The 18,661-nt window shown below is 35.7% G+C and overlaps 1 protein-coding gene across 2 annotated transcripts in view; it reads left to right on the top strand.

Moving 5' to 3' along the window:
* The window catches only part of EXOC2 (exocyst complex component 2), a 147,573-nt gene that overhangs the window by 50,354 nt on the left and 78,558 nt on the right, over positions 1–18,661 (top strand). For both annotated transcript variants that reach the window (XM_036402437.2, XM_036402444.2), the window contains 3 exons: positions 1,085–1,198; positions 5,415–5,539; positions 17,112–17,192. In XM_036402437.2, coding sequence (XP_036258330.1) covers positions 1,085–1,198; positions 5,415–5,539; positions 17,112–17,192 — 320 coding nt within the window. The remainder of the gene's footprint in view (positions 1–1,084; positions 1,199–5,414; positions 5,540–17,111; positions 17,193–18,661) is intronic.

The following is an 18,661-nucleotide window of genomic DNA, read 5'->3' as shown; positions in this document are numbered from 1 at the left end:
CATCAGAGAGGGACTTCATTGTCTTTTGAGCTGGATGTTGTGATCCAAAAATGAAAAATTTTACTGGAAAACAGTACATTTTTGGAATAGATGAGAATATTTCACTTGAAAGGGACATAAGTCCATCTAGTCCAACTGACTGACCCATTTAGGGCTGGCCACAAGTGAATTTGTTTGCTACAATTAGTCTCGGAAGACGGGATGCAGCTGGTGGTGAAGATGAGAGGAGGGAGTGCACCTGGTGATGTATTGAGTGCATAGTGGAATGAACATGGCCAAGTGTTGAGTGTGTGTCCAGACCGAGGGATAAAGGTTGTCGTGTTTTCATCAAAAAGTGCTTTAAATATTTTTGTTACGCAGACTTAAAGTAAATGGAATAAATCTTCTGGATGAGTATCTTAGAAATTACTTATAGTTTTAAAAATGCTGTTGTAGAGAATCTGTTTTCACAAGGAATTGGCTCACATGGTTTCTTCATTTGTAGAAAGTAAGACTGAGTAAAAACTTAGAGAACCTGCTGACTGCCTCTTCAGATAAGTCTGTTTTTCCTTTGTTTTGTGTATGGTGACAGATCAGTGTCACCACACACAAACAGATCAGTGCGTTCTGTTTTGCAAGAGAATTATTTTAACTCAGTATTATACTTTTTCCAGTATTTGTATATAATGGAAGTATATTCTGTGTATCTCCCTTTCATGTTTCTCTGACTTCTGCTGCTCAGGAATCAATAGACAATAATTGTGTGAGATAATTTACAAGCTGCCAAACTTCTCATGCCCTGCCATTTTAAAGTTAAATAGAAGCATTTTGTACAGACAACATTTCTGTCTTATGTGTAATAGTGAAATCAAAATTGTGAAATTAGTTTTAATTAGAATAGATTTAATTAGATAGTCTCTCCCAGTCACGTTACGTGTGTCAGTAATAGCAGGTTTAATTTCAAGGTGAGTTACAAGTTAATGTTCCCATCTTATAGGGAGGTGATTTGGTATTTGTTGTTAGTTTGGGGTTTTTTGTGAATGTTTTAATTGTAAACTGTTTACAAGGCTATGTTTCACTGAAGAAATGAATATTCATTTTTCAGGGGCAGATTTCCTCAAAAAGATTTAGAGTTGCTGTTTCCTGGGATGAGTGCTGATTTCACAAGTGAAAACTTTTCTGCTGCCTGGTACCTGATAGAGAATCATTCAACAACAAGGTTTGTTGCTGTCATATAAGTAATTGCTTTAAATGCAAGTCACTGATGGTATTTCATTATGCAGTAGATGTGTCAGTGGTGGTTTGCATTTACATCACATAGTCACAGTTGTTTCTGGGGTGTCTGCTTGGCCTGAAACTTGAATCAACCAATTTGCTTAATCTGCTTCTAAGACCTTGTTTTTAACCAGACCTAATTTATGATTGGGTGGTTTTTTTTTTTATCCCCAACCCCCAATATCAGATGGAAGCTGTCTTTCTTCAAACTTTAGAAATCAAGAAGTTAGCATGGTCTTGAGTGGAAGCTCCAGGTGTTAAGTCATGAACAGAGACACAGGTTATGGGCACTGAACAGATTACTAAAATTGTTTGTATCAATTAAGTTGTAGTTAACACTTCTGGAAAATGTTACAGTAGGATCTTTGAGGTAAATCCCTTAAAATCTTGGCAATTAAGATCTTAATTTAGAAATACAGTTCACAGTATGTACTTACATTAATGTGTTATATAAATATGTTTTTGCATGTACCACTGAATTCCAAAACTTTTATCTGCTATGTATTGACATAATACTGGAAGCCATTTTTAATAGAGAAAATGAGCTTCTTTTCTTGTTTTCAGCTAGATGCTCCAATTGGTATTTTAAAGGGAAATATGACTTTACAAATTGTTTTAGTTTTGTTTCCTACTAGTAAGGTAGGTATTGGTTTTGGGGGTGGGAGGATACTTGGTTTTTAAAGCTCCAGAAACAACCATTACTCTGCTTGGGAAATACTTGAATTTCCTCTCAAAATGGTGGTACTCTAAAGGGCCAGAACAGCAAGAGAACATGATTGCCTAATACACAGTATAGTGACAGGATCTTTTGAAATCAAGTAACTAAGAGGAGTCATTCCAAATTAATTATGTCTGTCAGAATCTGATAACTTTGGGGATCATCAAGTTTTTAAAAAAATTAGGAGATAAAGTGATAAAGAGTAAACAATTTTTGATGTAGGTCTTTGTAAAAAAATTTCTCCATGTTTGGCCCTTAGACTGTTTCCACTTTGTTGCTCATCCATGTGGGCACCAGTGACACTGCCCAGAGAGATACAGAACAGATCACAAGTGATTGCAGACTGGGGACAACAGTGAAAAATGTTGGAGCCTAGGTATTCCCTTTGATTTATGTGTGAAGAGGAAAGCTTCAGGTAATAGGGATGCATCCTGTAGATTCGCAGATGGCTATACCCCTCATTTCAAAAGCAGCACTTTTTTCTTCTGTAGCTGGGTCCATGACTAAAGAAAAAAGACTGCTAGTGAGAAATGAAATTAATTTGAAAAAGTGGGGTGGGAGAATGGGAGCGTCTTAAGTGCCTTTACACACTTATGTGCTCTCTGAGAAGCAAGAGACATGTGGAATTAGACAAACATACTACTGGAATAAAGTGGAATAGCTGATGTACCTAGTATTTTGGGATGGATAGCAAGAGGATACCTGAAGAAGATACCCAGGAAAAAAGAGAGGGACTTGACCTTCATGTGAAGAACAGCTGGAATAAATATATGGGCCCTGTTATGGAGCAGGATGGTTGAGATCTTGTTCAGCAGTCTGGAATGGGTGACATTGCAGTGGCATGAGGAAGTGAACAAAATCTTCCTTAAGCAACTTGGGGAAGTTTCCAGAGAGCAGACCCTGATTTTTGTACAAGATTTTAATACCCTTCATATTTACAGGAGGGGCAGCAATCCTAGGAGGCTTGTGAGCAGCTCTGGGAATGATTTCTAACATAGCTGCAGTGTGGGCCTTCAGGGGTGCTACTCTTCTGAGTAGGATCCTGCAGACAAGGCAGGGGATGTGATAACCAGTGGCAGCCGTGGCTGTAGCAATTGTGAAATAGTTGAATTCAAGACTCAAAGGGGTGTGGGGAAGGCAGACAGGAGAGTACACACCTGGGATTGGAAAGCAGTCATACAGAAGACAATCCAGTGTTTGTAAAAGTTGACTGTCTAGTGCAAATCACCTTCTGGGGTGTATCACCAGCAATGTGTTAGGTAAGATATGAGATTATTCTGCTTGGCATTGTTGAAGCTGCAGTTGAAGTGCTCTGCCCACCTATGACCGCTGCTGTAAGAAAGATGTGAGAGCTGAGCCACAAGCTCAGAAGAGGATAAATATTGGTGGCCATACAGCTTGAATGAGTTAGGTGCTTTTAGAAAAGAAAAACCATTTTTAACACTTTGTCTAGTATCAGCTTAAGTATTTCATTCTTCTGCTGAAAAAATCCCATCAATTTGTGTCTTTGCATGTCAACAGTTTCAAGTAATGATCTCCTCCATCCAATGGCACAAAAAGTGTTAACTTGTACTTTTAAATGAAAGCTGGAGTTTTTTGCATATTAACTCCATTTATATTGGTTTATAAAATCCAAATCTTAGTGTTGAGGGTCCAAGAGCAGTGTAAAACTCAGCAGGGATCAACAGGCTCAGAGGGTAGGGTGAATCCAGTTATGTTTTGAATCTAACTATAAGTATCTCTTTAAATAAGAAAGCAGCAAAACTGTTTTGGTTACTTTTCTTTTTTTCCCAATTCAACATGTGTAGTCTTAAAAATATTCTGGAATTGTATAAGTATCATCCCATATAATTTGTGCTGTTTTTCTGGAAACACAGCAGGGGTTTAGTTCTTGTCCTCTACATAACCTTAGCTATTGGAAATGGTAAATGTGTGGTGCACTGACATTTTGGTTAGCTTACATCTGTTTTTTCATTGCAGGATATTCTTTTTAAGAAATCAGTATAACATCCTTTTTACTAATTCTTTTAATCCTGGCAATATCCTGTTAAATAAAAATAAACTATTTTGACATGCTGTGAGATCATCAGGTAACATGAAACAGTGCTTAAAAGGAGAACTGTACAGATTTTCATTATTTTGAAAATGCTTCTGGTAAGTTCTTCACATATGCCCAAGTGGACCAATCCAGGTAATGAGTAATGTTATTTCTGTCCAGCAGATGGAAACAGAAAATTAGGCAAAATTTTGTGACATCATCAGTATAAAAAGAAAAGCACTTTTAAATGCACCAGTGTGCTTTGTCTCCCAGCAGGTGGTGATAGCCTTCTCATTGCCTGGGCTAAAATTTGGTTTGTTCCCTTAATGTGTGTTTTTGTATACCAGCTCATTTTAAAATGGGCAGAATATTGATGGAATTGTCTTATGTCTTAGTTTTCTACTTCCTTGATCCCTCTCCTCACAGAAGTGTAGTGCAGTTTTTTGTTCCCTTTTTTTTGTATTAGTGAGATAGCTTTGGCTGGCAGCTAGGAAGAAAGACTTTAAGTATGAAAATCATGTGCTATATTTGAATTTCTGAGCTTGTTCATTGTGGTGTTTTTATAGTTAATGAAGTAATATAACTACTGAGGTCATATTAATCATTATCAACCCAAAAAAATTATATACAATTTTTTAATAAAGACTTATTCACAAGATAAGACTTCTCAATTAATTGCAGGTGCTTGCAAAAAGTAAAGATGTGAAATCAAATGTAAACAGGCAAAAATGAAGAAATATTAGGAAAATCAAATAAAAAAGAAAGCTACCACACAACAACAATGATGAGTTGGCAATTAATATTGCCCTATGAAATGTCTTTCAAAAATATTTCAGCAGATTGCATATCAAACCATACCTTCATAAAGCAGGAATCTTTTTAGCTTTTCTTTTTTTTTTGAACTAATATTGTATTCAGTTCTGAATTGTATGTCTAAACCAACATAAAAATATTGAATGAATTCAGAAACAAAAGTGAGAAAGGATTGTGAGTAAAGCTGCAGAATTAAACAAATGCCATTATTAAAGAGACTTGTAACATCTGTTGTTAATCTACTGTGTACTATGTGTAGTGAATTCTACTGTCACCTATTTAATATAGTACTGTTAAGTAAGAGCAATGTTGCATGTTTAGAAGAAACATCTTGACCAGGTTGTTATTATGAAGAAATCTCTTCCATCACAACTGATAGGAGCCCTCCTGTTTAGGGTTGAAATCAAAATACCGAGATCTTTAGACTAAGAATCAACTCTCATTATTGAAATGCACACTCATTAGCAATTATTTTGCCCCTACTAGTTGTTCTGAAAGTAAGTGGCTTTATTTTCTGAGTAGTTTGTTCTGTTTATTTATTAGCTGACCTTATTGTTTAAATGTCTCTGAGGTTTTCTTGTTTGTTTTCAGTTTTGATCAGCTCAAAACAGCTGTTGTGAATTTGAAGAAACAAGCCAATAAGAAAAACGAAGGGAGTCTAGCTTATGTCAAAGGAGGTCTCAGCACATTTTTTGAAGCACAAGATGCTCTGTCAGGTAAAGATGCTTTGCACTTACTAAGTACAGTATAAAGGAAAATATGTGCATATATGTTTGAATTTAATACTAAAAATACTGTTTCTTTTCACGGTCTGTACTAAAACTGTATAATGAGCCCAAAATCTGTGCTGTGTTGGTCACAAGCTAGAACTGGCTAGCTGATTGATGTGGTTTATTTGCAAAAGATGTCAAATTGCTTAGCACACAAATGCAAGAAAGAAGTGTTAAACTGGAGTTAATATTATGATGGCTTGCAAACTGTAGCAAGAGAAAAGATTTGGATTTTATGATGCCTTTTTCAACAATGAGATGCTAATATTTATATCAATATCCAGACACTTGTTACTTTGGGAAATCAGAGCCTTTCTGTTCTGCTTGCCATTGGCAGAATGCAGCACACTAGTGAGATGATCACAGTTGCCATTTATATGTACATATGTTTACTGTACATAGACACACACAGGCATACTCTTAAAGCATCAAATGTCTCGCAGGTTGAACCTCATTTTGGGCTACTGTAGTCCTGTCTAGTGAGGCTCTGGTCTGGGTGAGAGAGCAGCAGTGCCCAGGAAACCATCCCCAATAGGTCTGTCATTTACCACTATGCTGATTATTCATCCTGGTCATTGACCCCTTTGGCCAAAATCTTAACAAGGTTCAGTAACAAAAGTATTGAAGAATTTAGCAGAAAATCTGAAGAATGTGGTGGTACTCATAGGAAAAGACTCTAAGAAGAACCATTACTTGGCATTGTTTCACCTTTTTAAGCTGAGTTTTCATTAAATGCTAGGAAAAAATAATAGGCTTTCCTTGTAATTCATATACATCTTGAAAATACTGAAATTCTGTTTTTTTTTCTTAAATTGTCTCAAACATAATCCCAAATAAATATTGAAATGTGGCTTGTTTTTCACAACCAAATCTGCTTTGCATGTGGAATATCACATATGCTGAAAGACTGAGAGTTCTGTTCTCAAGAAGCTGCTACTATGGAGAAAAAGTAGTGGTAACAGTATTACCTTATAAGATTATTTTTTGGGTCAGCAAATAGTAGTAGGATTTGAAGAAACATAAGGCAAACCGTAAATGTTGTGAGGTTTTAGAAAAGCTGAGCACAATTAAGTAATTTTCTTTTGTTCCACCTCTTAGTAGCATTTTGCCTTTGGAGACTGATTTTTTGATAAATTAGGAGGTCAACAAGCAAGTAGTGAGAAATATTAATAAAAGAATGGTAGGGAAAGCAAGCTCATTTATTTCATTAGCTACTATAGTCTCAATTTTAAAAAAATTATAAGCTGTAATATTGTTTTTCGTCTTTTACCTTTATCAGTGTTATTTTTACCTAAAATCAGGGCTTATCAGTGCAGTCCTTTAGCTAAATTATGAACTTAAACATGGGATGACTCGAGTGGTTCTCGATGTCACTTTTTGTCTGTGACCATACCAATATGGCTTGGCTTTGGCTTGCCCTCAGTAATCTCCCCTTAGTGCTTAAAAGGAAGCAGACTTTCAGCTTATACAGTGAATTAAAGTGGTATCATGGAAGAATGGCCTTGATACTGTTGATGAACACTTAATGAGGATGCAGTATGGGTCACAGCTGCCTTCTCTAGCATTTTAATACACATTTCTCTGTTGAAATGTCATCCTAAGTACATGTGCAGAAGGGTTTTTGCTTCTTTTCAGTCAATAAAGCCACTCTTATTGCATATGAATTTCAGTTTTGAATGCAGAACTATGTATTTGCCTGTTCTTCCTGATGCAGGATATTTTTGGAAGAATATAGCTGGAAAAATTGCATAACTTTTTTAAGACTTGAACTTGTGATAGGTACAATCAACTGTTCAGCTGGATTTTGCTTCCAGTAGCAGGAAGAAAAAAAGGACTTCTTTGGTGCCATCATCCAGCCCTATTGCCAAATGTCAAAGCTTTCTCCAGAACATTTGATTACTATAGTTTTCTCAAATGAAAGATGCTGAGCATTAAGAGTAAGCATTATTAGCATTGTTCTAGAGAAACAGCTCAGATGTAGAGTTTAAAGAACCAACAACAACAAACCACCGAACAAAAACCCCCAAGCAAACAAACCGCCCGTTAATTGTTCATTATGCAGTTATCAAATTCAAGCTTTTTAACAAAAGAACAATACATTAAAAATATAATCTGGCTAGACAGTGATTGTGCAAGATGATGTGATGGCACTTTTTTGCCCTTACACACCTAAGGGTGAATTTTTATGTCTTATTTTCTCTTTAAAAAGTGTAACTAGATTTTGTATGGGTTTCAACAAAGCTGAAGTGAGTAGTAGTTTATATTTGAAAGCTGAACAATTGTTTCAGCACAGACTCTTAAGGACATAGCCATTGTTCTGCAAACTTTTGTTATTTGATGCTGAGCATACAACTGTCACAGATGAAAAGTGACTTAAGGGAAAACCCTTTCTGAATACATTTTGTCTGTCTTCCAATATGATTTAAATTTTCTGAGCTAGTTCATTTTGGTTTAGATATTTTTTAACTCTCTTGCTTTAGGAAGATTTCTAAAATCTAATTTATTTTCTAAAGATATGGTTTTTTGAGGGCAAAAATTTAGAGTCTTAATGTTCCCCTTCATATATCTTAGAACACATCTTCTAACCTCAGTGGTTATGCTTCATAAAATGCTGGTCTGTTGCACTGTAGTTATAGAACAGAGCTACTTGTGAGCAGTTATTTCTCTTAAGTCTCCCGAAATTAGTACAGGATAACTTCTCATAGGAGGATCACATTAGGAGGTATAACACTTGCTTCTCCAATTACTTCATACTCGCCTACACCTTTTATACGTGCTTTTTAAAACTCATATACATTTAACAGTGTTTGTTGCAAATGTATATTTATCTTGATTAAGGAAACCCTGAACTACTGATTATTGTGCAGCTTTTTTCATTAGTTAGGATGAGTAAATTCTGTCTGATCTTAAGTTCACTATCAGACTCTATTACACATTTAAATGACTATTAATATTTTCATAAATAAGCAACGGAAAGCATAAAAAACAGTCCTTAGATGTTTATTGTATTTTGTGATTTAGAAGCTGTTTGCTAAGAAAATAAGAGCTCGAATAGACCAGAACCCATCCTTGTTTGGTTTAATTTCTGGGAAAATAGAATAACCTTATCAGATCCCCATGTCTCTCTGCCTGTTAGCTTGGCTGACAGTTTGACAGTGACTCTGCAGAGGAGATGTTCAACAGGAAGTTTGTTTCGTCAGCTGAAGGGAGCTGTAAACTGAGCTGAGGGGAGCAGGGTTTATCTCAACTTGACCTACTTGTCAGTGTCGGGGAGTTCAGCTGGTTCATTTCCTGTAACTCTAATTGCAGCCTAGAAAGTAGCATTCCTAAAAGGGTGCCTGTTTAAGTGTTTTTAGTCAAGACATATTTTACCATCATGAGCAAATCAGGTCCCACACAGAAGTTGTTAGGAAAGTCAGCAAATTAATTTTTTTTCAGTATATTTTTTTCTGAAATGCTCTTTGCAATGAACCTAAGGCTGCAGTTTCTTCTTATTTAAATGACAGGAAAAAAATAGTGAAATGACTACTCCAGTCACTCACTTATACAAAACATGTAAGTACGACATCTCTCTTGGCAGGTAAAGAAGATGGTGAAATGTCTTTAAAACACAGATATTGTGAGCCAATTTGAGGTTTAGATTTGGCTCTCTAGTTTGCCTTGGCAACAGTCTTTTTTGCAATTACAACTACAAACACATTTTTTGTGATTTTCAGAAAGAAGTCCGTACAAAAGAAGCACTGCTGACTATTAGAGCACTGTTCCTTTTGTCCCTTTCTTACTCCCATTCAGATACATGGCCTGTGGGAATACCTGCATGATAGGGACCTTGGACTATAGTTGGCCTTTTGTCTTCTACCTTTCTTAATACATAAGCTAGGATGGTGTGGCTGAAATGATCCTAATCTGGCCAATGCCTGCTTCTTTTAGTTGGTTTTGTTTTTTTTCTTTCTGTAGACTATTTTTACAGTTCATTCCCTAAGGCTCATTCTAGTATGAGCATGTTAGTGATCCAGGGTTGGATTCAGGCTGTGCTGCTGCTATTATGTCTGTTAAATTCATTTTCTCCTAAAGTAAAACAAAAAAATCACCTAAACTATATTCAATTCTGAGTCAGACTGGAAAATTGAGAAGCTAAAAACTGATGCTAGTCTGTCATAAATGTGTCCCTTCACTTCAAACTTTTGAGGAATTTTGTTATATTTGAATTTAAAGAGATTATATAGAGCCAACCCAATTTTTCATTAGGGATTCTGTTTGCAAACTAGATTGATGATTAATTTTGAAATGGTTTTCTTTTTTCCAATTAAAAAAGCCATGCAGGCTAGTGCATGACTGGTTTTGCTTGGTAACATGGGATTGGGATGGTATACCAGGTTTTGCTGTTGTCACATTGCTGTTTTGTAGCAAATCTAATTCACACTTTTGCTTTACTTTACTCTCATGTATATTTTTTCAAATAGTATGGATTTTTGGTAATCTGAGTAAATCAAATGTGATTGCTACCTAAATGTTGTACAGGTGACTTGAAATGTCTGGAATAGTTGTGTTTCTACTTCTCTGTGTGATGTGTGTCTATTAATGTTATCCTCCTCCTCCTACTTCAAGTGATAGAATATTGTCTTTGCAGGGTAAGAATATTCTGCTGTTACAGCTAATGATTTCAAAGATGAACATTTTTAGAGCATAAGAAAGAATAGGGCCATGGAAACAAGCTGGCAAAAAAATGATGCTGCATGTATCAGATACATATCTGAGAGCATACCAGTCACTTCAGAGTAGCAGTTCCCCTGCATGTGTGTGCCCCACAGCAGGTGCAAATTACATTATTTCAAGTTAAGAATTATGATCATGCCTCCATGTAGTCATCATGAAGCAATAGCTGATATGCTCTCTGCTCACTGTCCAGCTTTCCAAGTGGGTCTTCCTATCTGAATACTTGAATCATCTTTGTGCTACCCTTAGAGACAAAAGCTGAATGAGAAGGATAAATACTGTCATTGCTTCATATTTTTCCTTACATTTATAGACCTTCTCAGCATTCAAACTGAAAAAATAGATGTGCTAAATTAGGCATTCTAAAAATAGCCATGCTAAATTAAACTAATTTAATTTTGCTTGTTGAAAACTTGTGTTCTGATCTTTCACCACTAGATAGCAAGAGAAACATTAAAATGAGAAATGTATTCTTAGAGAAAGATGACCTGACAAAGGGGTGCCATAAAGTATGTAAGTGGTTGTAGATAGTTTAGTCTCGGGTGAACGCTTCCTCTTCGTGCAGTTCTTAGGGTCAATTTTTGTAGCACACCGGTTGTTACCTTAATGCAGTTTTATAAAAGGAAAAGTCATCACAGTTGATAAAAGACTCAGCTTTCCTTTGGTGCAGATCCTAGCATGGTATTGTGTAGGGAGTTGGGGTATTTTTGTCTCAAGCAAGAGAAAATTTGATTAGAAAATGTGGGAAACAGCAGCTATTGTCACAGGTCATAGCGAAAATTCTCTGCCCAAGCTCTGCTTTTATGCTGGCTGCTCATGTATCTTCTTCATCAGTTACTGTTTTAGAGATGTGAGCTAATTACTGGCAGAATTTCTCTAAAGGTATGTAATTTTGAGGGCTTATAGTTACTGTGTGGCTGTCATATTTTATGAACTTGTTTGTTTTTTTTTAGGTAGGTTAACTCTTTTGTTTGAATTTGAAAAATAGTAAAGCATGTAGAAAGAGAAATACATTTTGCAATTCCAATTTTCAAACAGCTAATTCTACAATTGATTGCAAGCGTGCAAAAAAGTTATCTATGATTAAATTTGATCCAGATTTATCCTGCAAGCCATGAAACCCCCTTATTTCATACTACATTATTCCGTTTTGATTTCCATACCACCTTTTAAATGCAACATTTAAAAACTTCTTTTTTTTTACTATTTTTACATTTCACAGAGGCAGAAAGTTAGAAAGTAAAGAGAGAATAGCATTTTCTGTACTGTTTAATTCTGAAGTGTTCTGGCAAAGGCCTGGATCCAGTCTTGGAATTCTTAGTGCATCCATAGGCAGAATAATAAGCCACATTTTCCTGCCTATTTCCAAGATATTTGCCCAGAGAAATCAGACTTGCTTTAATATAAATCTATCTGAGAACAAGTTTTCTGGTCTCATCATGTTTTTAGACTAAAATTTTTGGGGTTTATATATTAATAAAGCCTCCCTTCCTAGCACTGTGCTTCAATTACCTTAAAATATCATGTTAATTCTGTCCATTTTCTTCAATTTTTTCCACTGTGTTAAATAAACAAGCTTGAGGAAGTAAATGCTATAGAAACAAAACACAAAAAGGCAGCTTAAGACAATACTGCATTTAGTTCAATATTTTGTCATTTTTGCTAGGATTAATAACGTTAACCAAAACAAAGCTGAGTTTGCTATGCCAATACAAAAATACCTAGAATTCTCAAGGGGCACTGCAGGAATGACCAAATCGAACTTAGACTTAGCGCTATTAACCAGTGGCCAAAGGAAAAAAACTACTACTTTTTTTTTTTTTTTTAGATTTTCATAGAGTAATGTATTAGGACCTACATTCATGGCATGCTGTCTCTATTGCTTTCCTCTTTATATGCAGTCCTGCAGTCCTGTTAAATTCATTCAGAACAGATTTTACCTTACATAGGGATGCTCTCCTCATCAATGACCTTCTTATATTTTGCTATAATTACAAAACATTGTTAATTTTCCCATAAAGGAAACGAAAGGCATTTTTATTCATGCATTAGGCATGAATCCTGGCTATGTTCTGACATGTTCTTCATTCCTCCATTACTGTTCTTTGGTGCCAGGTTCTTAGTTACCACATCAGATCTTAAATACTTTTCTGAGTTGGCCTTGCACTTCTTGTATTTTTCCCCTCCTGATTTCTTCATCTGACTAAAAGGATGTGATTTATTTCAAGTACTTTTTTCTTTAACTGTGATTCTATGAAAATGAGTAAGATTTTCAGATATGCCAAATGCATTTCTAGTCATCCTTTAGTCAGAAAATGGTAGAAAATGTTCATCTGTGTTTCTTTGAGCTGAGAGGCTGAGGAACTTTTGAGAATGCCAAGCCTGGTGCCTATCTCAAAATACATTTTAAAAATGTCTAATAAGGAAATCAAGTATGAAATTTGCAAATGAAAAGCTGTGTGATCCTGGCAAGTGTGGTTTAATTTACTAGATTCACGGTTACCATAAATCTAACAAAAAACCCCATAGCCTTTCTTAGATTAAATAAGATTGTTTTCAACACAAGTAGCAATGAATTAATTGCAGTTTATTTTAATACAAAGCCTGTATATTGGCTTATTTACCAGATTAAACCTTGCATGTGTTCTGGTGTATTTAGTTGCAGTTAGAGGTTATGAGTTTTGAACTTAGTTTCTGCACTATTTTTAATCAGTATCTGCCTGCAGCTGTGAAGTTTGCAAGCCTTTAAATATCCTGACTTAGGGAAATGTGAACACTTACTGGCAAAGATGATACAAAATTCAGTTAATTATCTGGCCTTAGTTGAAGCATCCAGATGTAGCCTTTCCTCATTTTTATTTATTGTATGCTTCTTACAGTAAAGCTCCTAAAAACAGATGCTCCTAGGTTTCCAACTGCTTTTCTGGTAAATCTGGTGTCAGGTAAATCCAGGGTAACTGGCAGTTCAAGAAAAATCCCATCCATCCTTTACTTCAAGCCTTCAAAGACCTAAAATTTTCTCCTTACTCTTCTTATTGCAGCCACTGATGAGTTGAGAGTAAGAAGTTGCATTTGGAGGTAATCTCAAGTACTGGTAGTGTGGAAAGAATAGGATGTCTTTCCACCTTCCCTTGGCCATATGCACCTTTCCTTATACTGCAGTGCTCCCACTGAGGCAAGCTCACTGATCAGTAAAGCAACATTTCTTCCTTACTGAGTTAGTTTTGCACCAGATTATCTCACTGCAGCTGCCCTGCAGCTGTGTGACTGCTAGATCCAGCAAAAGGAAGCGCTTTGGGTACAGGAGAGCAGGTTGTCCCAAACACTATCTTCCCATTATTAGATGGATTTAGTGCTTTCAGAGAAAAAAATAACTTGATTATCTCTAGATTCCTTTCAAAGATGAGGTCTACAGATACTTTTCTTGACTGCATAGAGTTTCACTTGTCTAAACTTCTAAATCAACGACTTTTTGTCTGGCCTCCATGGAACGAACATGCACTTTCAAAATCATTTGATGCAGATGGAGTAAGCTCAGACTTTATTAGAAAGCCTTTTTCACTGTGGAAACTTAAGACTTTTTTTTCTTTTGTAACTCAGCCTTGGAACACAATGAATGTGCTCTCTATTGCTTAATCGGAATATCATGTGTAAAAATAATTACAGTAAACAAAGTAGCTTAAACATGTAGAAGGAAATATAACAAATTTATTGTGTGAACACAGAGTAATTTAAGTAGGTTTAGACTTTACAGAATGTCCTAAAATACCTTATTTCAGACAATGGTTCAAAAATGCCTTTTTTTTACACTCCTAGCTATATGCTTAATATGCCTTTATCTGTACTCTGCAGTGCTTTCCACATTTCTGAAACTCAACACCTTGGTTTATTTTATTTTTTTTTCCCCACTGACATACTTTTCTCTCTCTGAAAGTGCATTTTGAACTGATTTAATAGAACCATTCTTCCTGGGTTTACAACATCAAAATTTTCAAACTAAGATTCTTGAATACTGTTTTCCAGGTTGCTATGCAGAATAGCTACCAATATGAAAAGAAATTACTTTCTGCCTTCTAAAAGGAAGAGGAGGGAGTAGTATTTGCTATTGTATGTTCTTTTCTGAAGGAGATGAGAAAGAGAATTGCTTTCAGCAACTGGTTAAAGATCATGATATTTTAATATCATCATAATTTCTAAATAAGCTGCCTTCATAATAAGAAGCTACATATTAAGACTTTTTGAAGGTACTAACATGGTAGATAGTGCTCTTCCAAAACTTATGTATGAGGAAAAAGTCCTCATCATGTTTTAACTTTTGTTGCCAGTATGTATGCTTTGATAGAGGTTTAGATATTACAGTTCATTTTTGGAAATGCTTAGGTGTGCCCCCTTCAGAAGCTACATGATATTGCATTGGTCAGCAATTAATGGTATGTAATTAATGGTTCCAAAATGCTAAATTTTAAAAACCTCTAACCTGTGTAACTTAGATTTTTATCCATGTCTATTTTTAAAGTATCTTTCAAAAGTATGTTTCATAGAATGACTTCAAAATATGTAAATTTAAATCATTACAGTTTGATGTGATTCCAATAGTACTTGCAACATTTGGCTTTAAAATGTCTGTTTATGTTGTGGTTGCTGTTCTGCTGAACTTGCTTTTCAGTATGTAAAGTTAATTGCACTACAATAATTGGCTGCCTCTGACTGAAAATGATATATAGAATTGGAATCATGTCAGTAGAGCCACTAATGCTTTTGTTACAAAATTGTAGAAGTATTCTTGTTGGTAAGTGCTGTCCCCATTGCACACAAAATATGTGCAGCTAACAGCACAGCATTTTCTAAGATAGATAGATAGATCTCTGCCCCAAAAATCTGTCAGTTTCATTTCAGCATTGATTATCTTAATAAATATGGTGTCCTAATTAGATTTTTTTCCCCTCTGATGACTTTAAGAATGAAAATAGAGTTGCTCTTGTATTTTCATGAGAGCAAGACTTCCTGTAATTCTTTTTGTAGGATCAAGGGATTTAAGGGTCAAATTTGGGTGTTTGAGAATAATGTAATTTTCCTTCTTTTATCTCTTTTCTTTTTTTTTTTTTTTTAATTACACACTGGTTTTACACACCTGTCTCCTCTACCTCCCCCCAATGGAAATTCCTCATTTGAAAGAGGCTGGAGACTATAAAGGGCCATTCTCTTTCAGAATAGCCACCCTCGCTCACTCCTTACAGTAGGACTGATGCCCCAGGGTTTCTGTCCATGTTGACTTGTTTGCTTGCATCTACATGGCATGAGCAAACAGGGATGGCACTGGAGAGGAAACCAGTTGGCAATGGCATCTCTGTATGCATGGTATGTGCAGTTTATGGCAATATTTCAGATCTAGTTCAAACTTCACCCAGTGGATTGAATTCCAGGTATCTCTTTGAGCACATCAGATGTAGTCTTGGAGTTCTTCTTCTAATGTTGTTTGACCTTAAAAGAATCCAGCTGAGGAGTTTAGGTTGCTCTGCCATACAAACTGGAGCAAGATAAACTGGAACAATTGAGAGGCTGCTTTCAGAACTGTATCTGTGTTTTGAACTAAAATATATCATTACTTGTTTTTTTTCAAAGCACTGGGTATCATTGTTTTCAAGGGTAGTTTAGCTTCAGTCCATTCTACTGAGAACCAGCAGAAAGCAGTAGGAGGTTTTTATAAGCCTCAAATATATCTGAAGCAATAGCAGCTGATGGCTATTTGATAGAGCAAATTTTACACGTTATCAGATTAAAAACTTGAAAGGGAAATCTTATTTTATATGTGCTGCATATATACAGGAATAATACTTTAAAAGAGAAAAATACTGGTTTGTGCTGGTTATGCTGAACAGTAGAAGAGGGAAGGAGGTCTGTGTGGGAAGGAGGTCTGTGTGATAGAGGGGAAATAGAAAAAAGGACTACCTACGCTACATTCACTGTTCATATTTTCAGAATAAGATAGTGTCATTAGGCTGTGCTAGTAAGTCTCCCCCTCTCTGTGAAAGAGAGTAAATTATAGTAAAATAATAAATCAGTGCTGGCACTGTGCATTTCTTCCTCCATTAGTAATACCACACAGAAATAAGAAATCGGGATTTTGGCATTTTAGAACAGGAGAAAAATAGCATCTTAAAACAAAAACCATAATAAAAAAAATAAACCTCTCCTCTGTTTTCCTGTTGTTTTGAGCAAAATTACACAGAAACATTGTGATAATGGTGAATGCTTCAAGAAACTCTTAAATTGTATTTTAGGAGTGCCTTTTTATAGATGAAGAGAAGTGATGGGGGAATGTTCTAGCACTTGATTTTGGGATCATCCAGATTCCCAGTGACTCCCTTTCTACCCTTAAATTATTGGTAATTTCTTTTTGGGACATCTGTGACTTACAAAGCAGAAGTATTATGTGTTTAAATGGTACTTTTCACAATACAAATTTTAATTAATACCTGTACAAGATGGCTAATTTAGATTATAATAACTAACAGATTATTCTGTCCATATGTTTGTGGGTTTTTCCCTTAAGCATTACTGTCTTGCTCAAGAAGATACAGGAAGTCTGTGTCAAAGTAATGGTTAAAATTCTGCAGTGTCTGGCTCTAAGCCTGTCTTCCACTAGGCTCTGCTGCCATGAAGCATGTTTGTATTTTTTTGTGTCTAAAGAGAAAAATAACACTTTATTTTTAATTTTAAAAATGTTTAAAAGTGTCACTTTGATGTAATGTGTTCCCACCTATTAAAATGTTCTGCATTTTAACTAGACTCTTTATTCTAGCAATCCATCAAAAACTGGAAGCGGATGGAACGGAAAAAGTAGAAGGATCCATGACGCAAAAACTGGAGAATGTCCTGAACAGTGAGTTTTGTCCTTCCAGCAGCAACTATTTATGGACTTTGGACTTTCTAACAGGCTTTAATATTTTCCTAGGAATATTGTAAAAAGTAGAAAACAGTCTCTCGTCCCTTCCCTGTTTGGTGATAGTGGTTCCAAGGTGTGATATTTTAAAAGATGCATTAAGTAGAAGCGGTTGCCAAGACTTTTGGCAGTGTTGGTGATAACAAAGCAAATAAATGTCAAAATAAAGATGTTCTTAAGTGTTTACTTTCTATTAATTTTGGTTGGCTTGTGATTTTGAGTGGATGAGGAAAACAGAGGAACTACATGGATAGACAGAAGTGTAGAAGGATGAGCTGAGCTAAATACCTGGATTGTGAGATGTTCAAGTAAAGGAAGAAAAAAACCCAGTTATAAGATATTTGCAGAAACAAGGTCTATTGACAGGATATTTTTCACTTAATGTGCTGGCATTTAGACTATTTGGCATAAGCATTCTTTCTAGAAACCATGAAAAGCTGTCAGTATGTTGTTTTCTCTTTCTCTGTATTAGCTGTAAGGTTGCATTGAGAGAGATGGCTTGAATTTGCTGCAGTTTGGTATGTGTTTCATCAGATCAAAAAAGTTTCTTTTTTTTTTTAATTCTGGGACTTCTGCCAAGATAATTTTACTTTGTTTCATTGTGATTTTTTTCACAGAGGAAGGGATGTTTCCCTTAGTGCTGTATCAATAAGCAGGAATGACATGCAGATAGCTGACTCAGTGTTGGAAAGTCTGACTGTGTTTTATGAAATCAAGAAAGTGACATGGAAGTTCACTGTTTTTCTTCTCTTGTATGAAGAAAGCAGTGACTGTATGTGTGTTTGTGTGGGGAGCACAAAGAAAGCAGGGGGTTTTGTGAACAGCTTTAGCCCTTTTCAGTCAGGATTCCTTGATGCTCACAATAAAGGTGCAGTTTGAACATTGTTATTCCCTCATCTTGATGCCTGAAATGAAAAAAAAACAAACTGCCAAAAAATTTAAAAATCACCAAAAAACACAGCATAAAGCCTCACACCTCTATACAAAGACTGTAGCATGTGTCTGTGTGCAGAATATTTGGTACATCTAGGTAGGAGAACGGAACCATTTGTTGAAATTTTCCAGTGCAATCCTTAGTGCTCTGTATTTAGGCCATGTCATGCTCCAAGCATAGATTCCTTGGAGTGCACTTTCCCTTGTACTAAATCATGTAACAGATTTTAAATAAAAAAGCAAAAATGTAGGTTTGTGTTATTTTCCTATATGCACTTATATAAGACAAATTTACCTATAATATATAATTACTGTTTCATTTGATAAATGGTGGCTGAACTCTGTATGTAGACAATGCAAGCTGTCTTTTTCAAGCTGGAACGGTAGAGGAACTTGTGCCAGACACTTCAGAGTGGTTTGAAGTTTCGCTCTGCTATAAAAAGAATTGGCTGCTTTTCCTCACGATACTTTGCAAG

Source organism: Molothrus ater, chromosome 1 (assembly GCF_012460135.2).
Source record: "Molothrus ater isolate BHLD 08-10-18 breed brown headed cowbird chromosome 1, BPBGC_Mater_1.1, whole genome shotgun sequence".
In the NCBI taxonomy this organism is placed as follows: Eukaryota; Metazoa; Chordata; class Aves; order Passeriformes; family Icteridae; genus Molothrus; species Molothrus ater.
The sequence above is the reverse complement of the archived record's forward strand: the minus strand, read 5'-3'. Positions and strand labels throughout refer to the sequence as shown.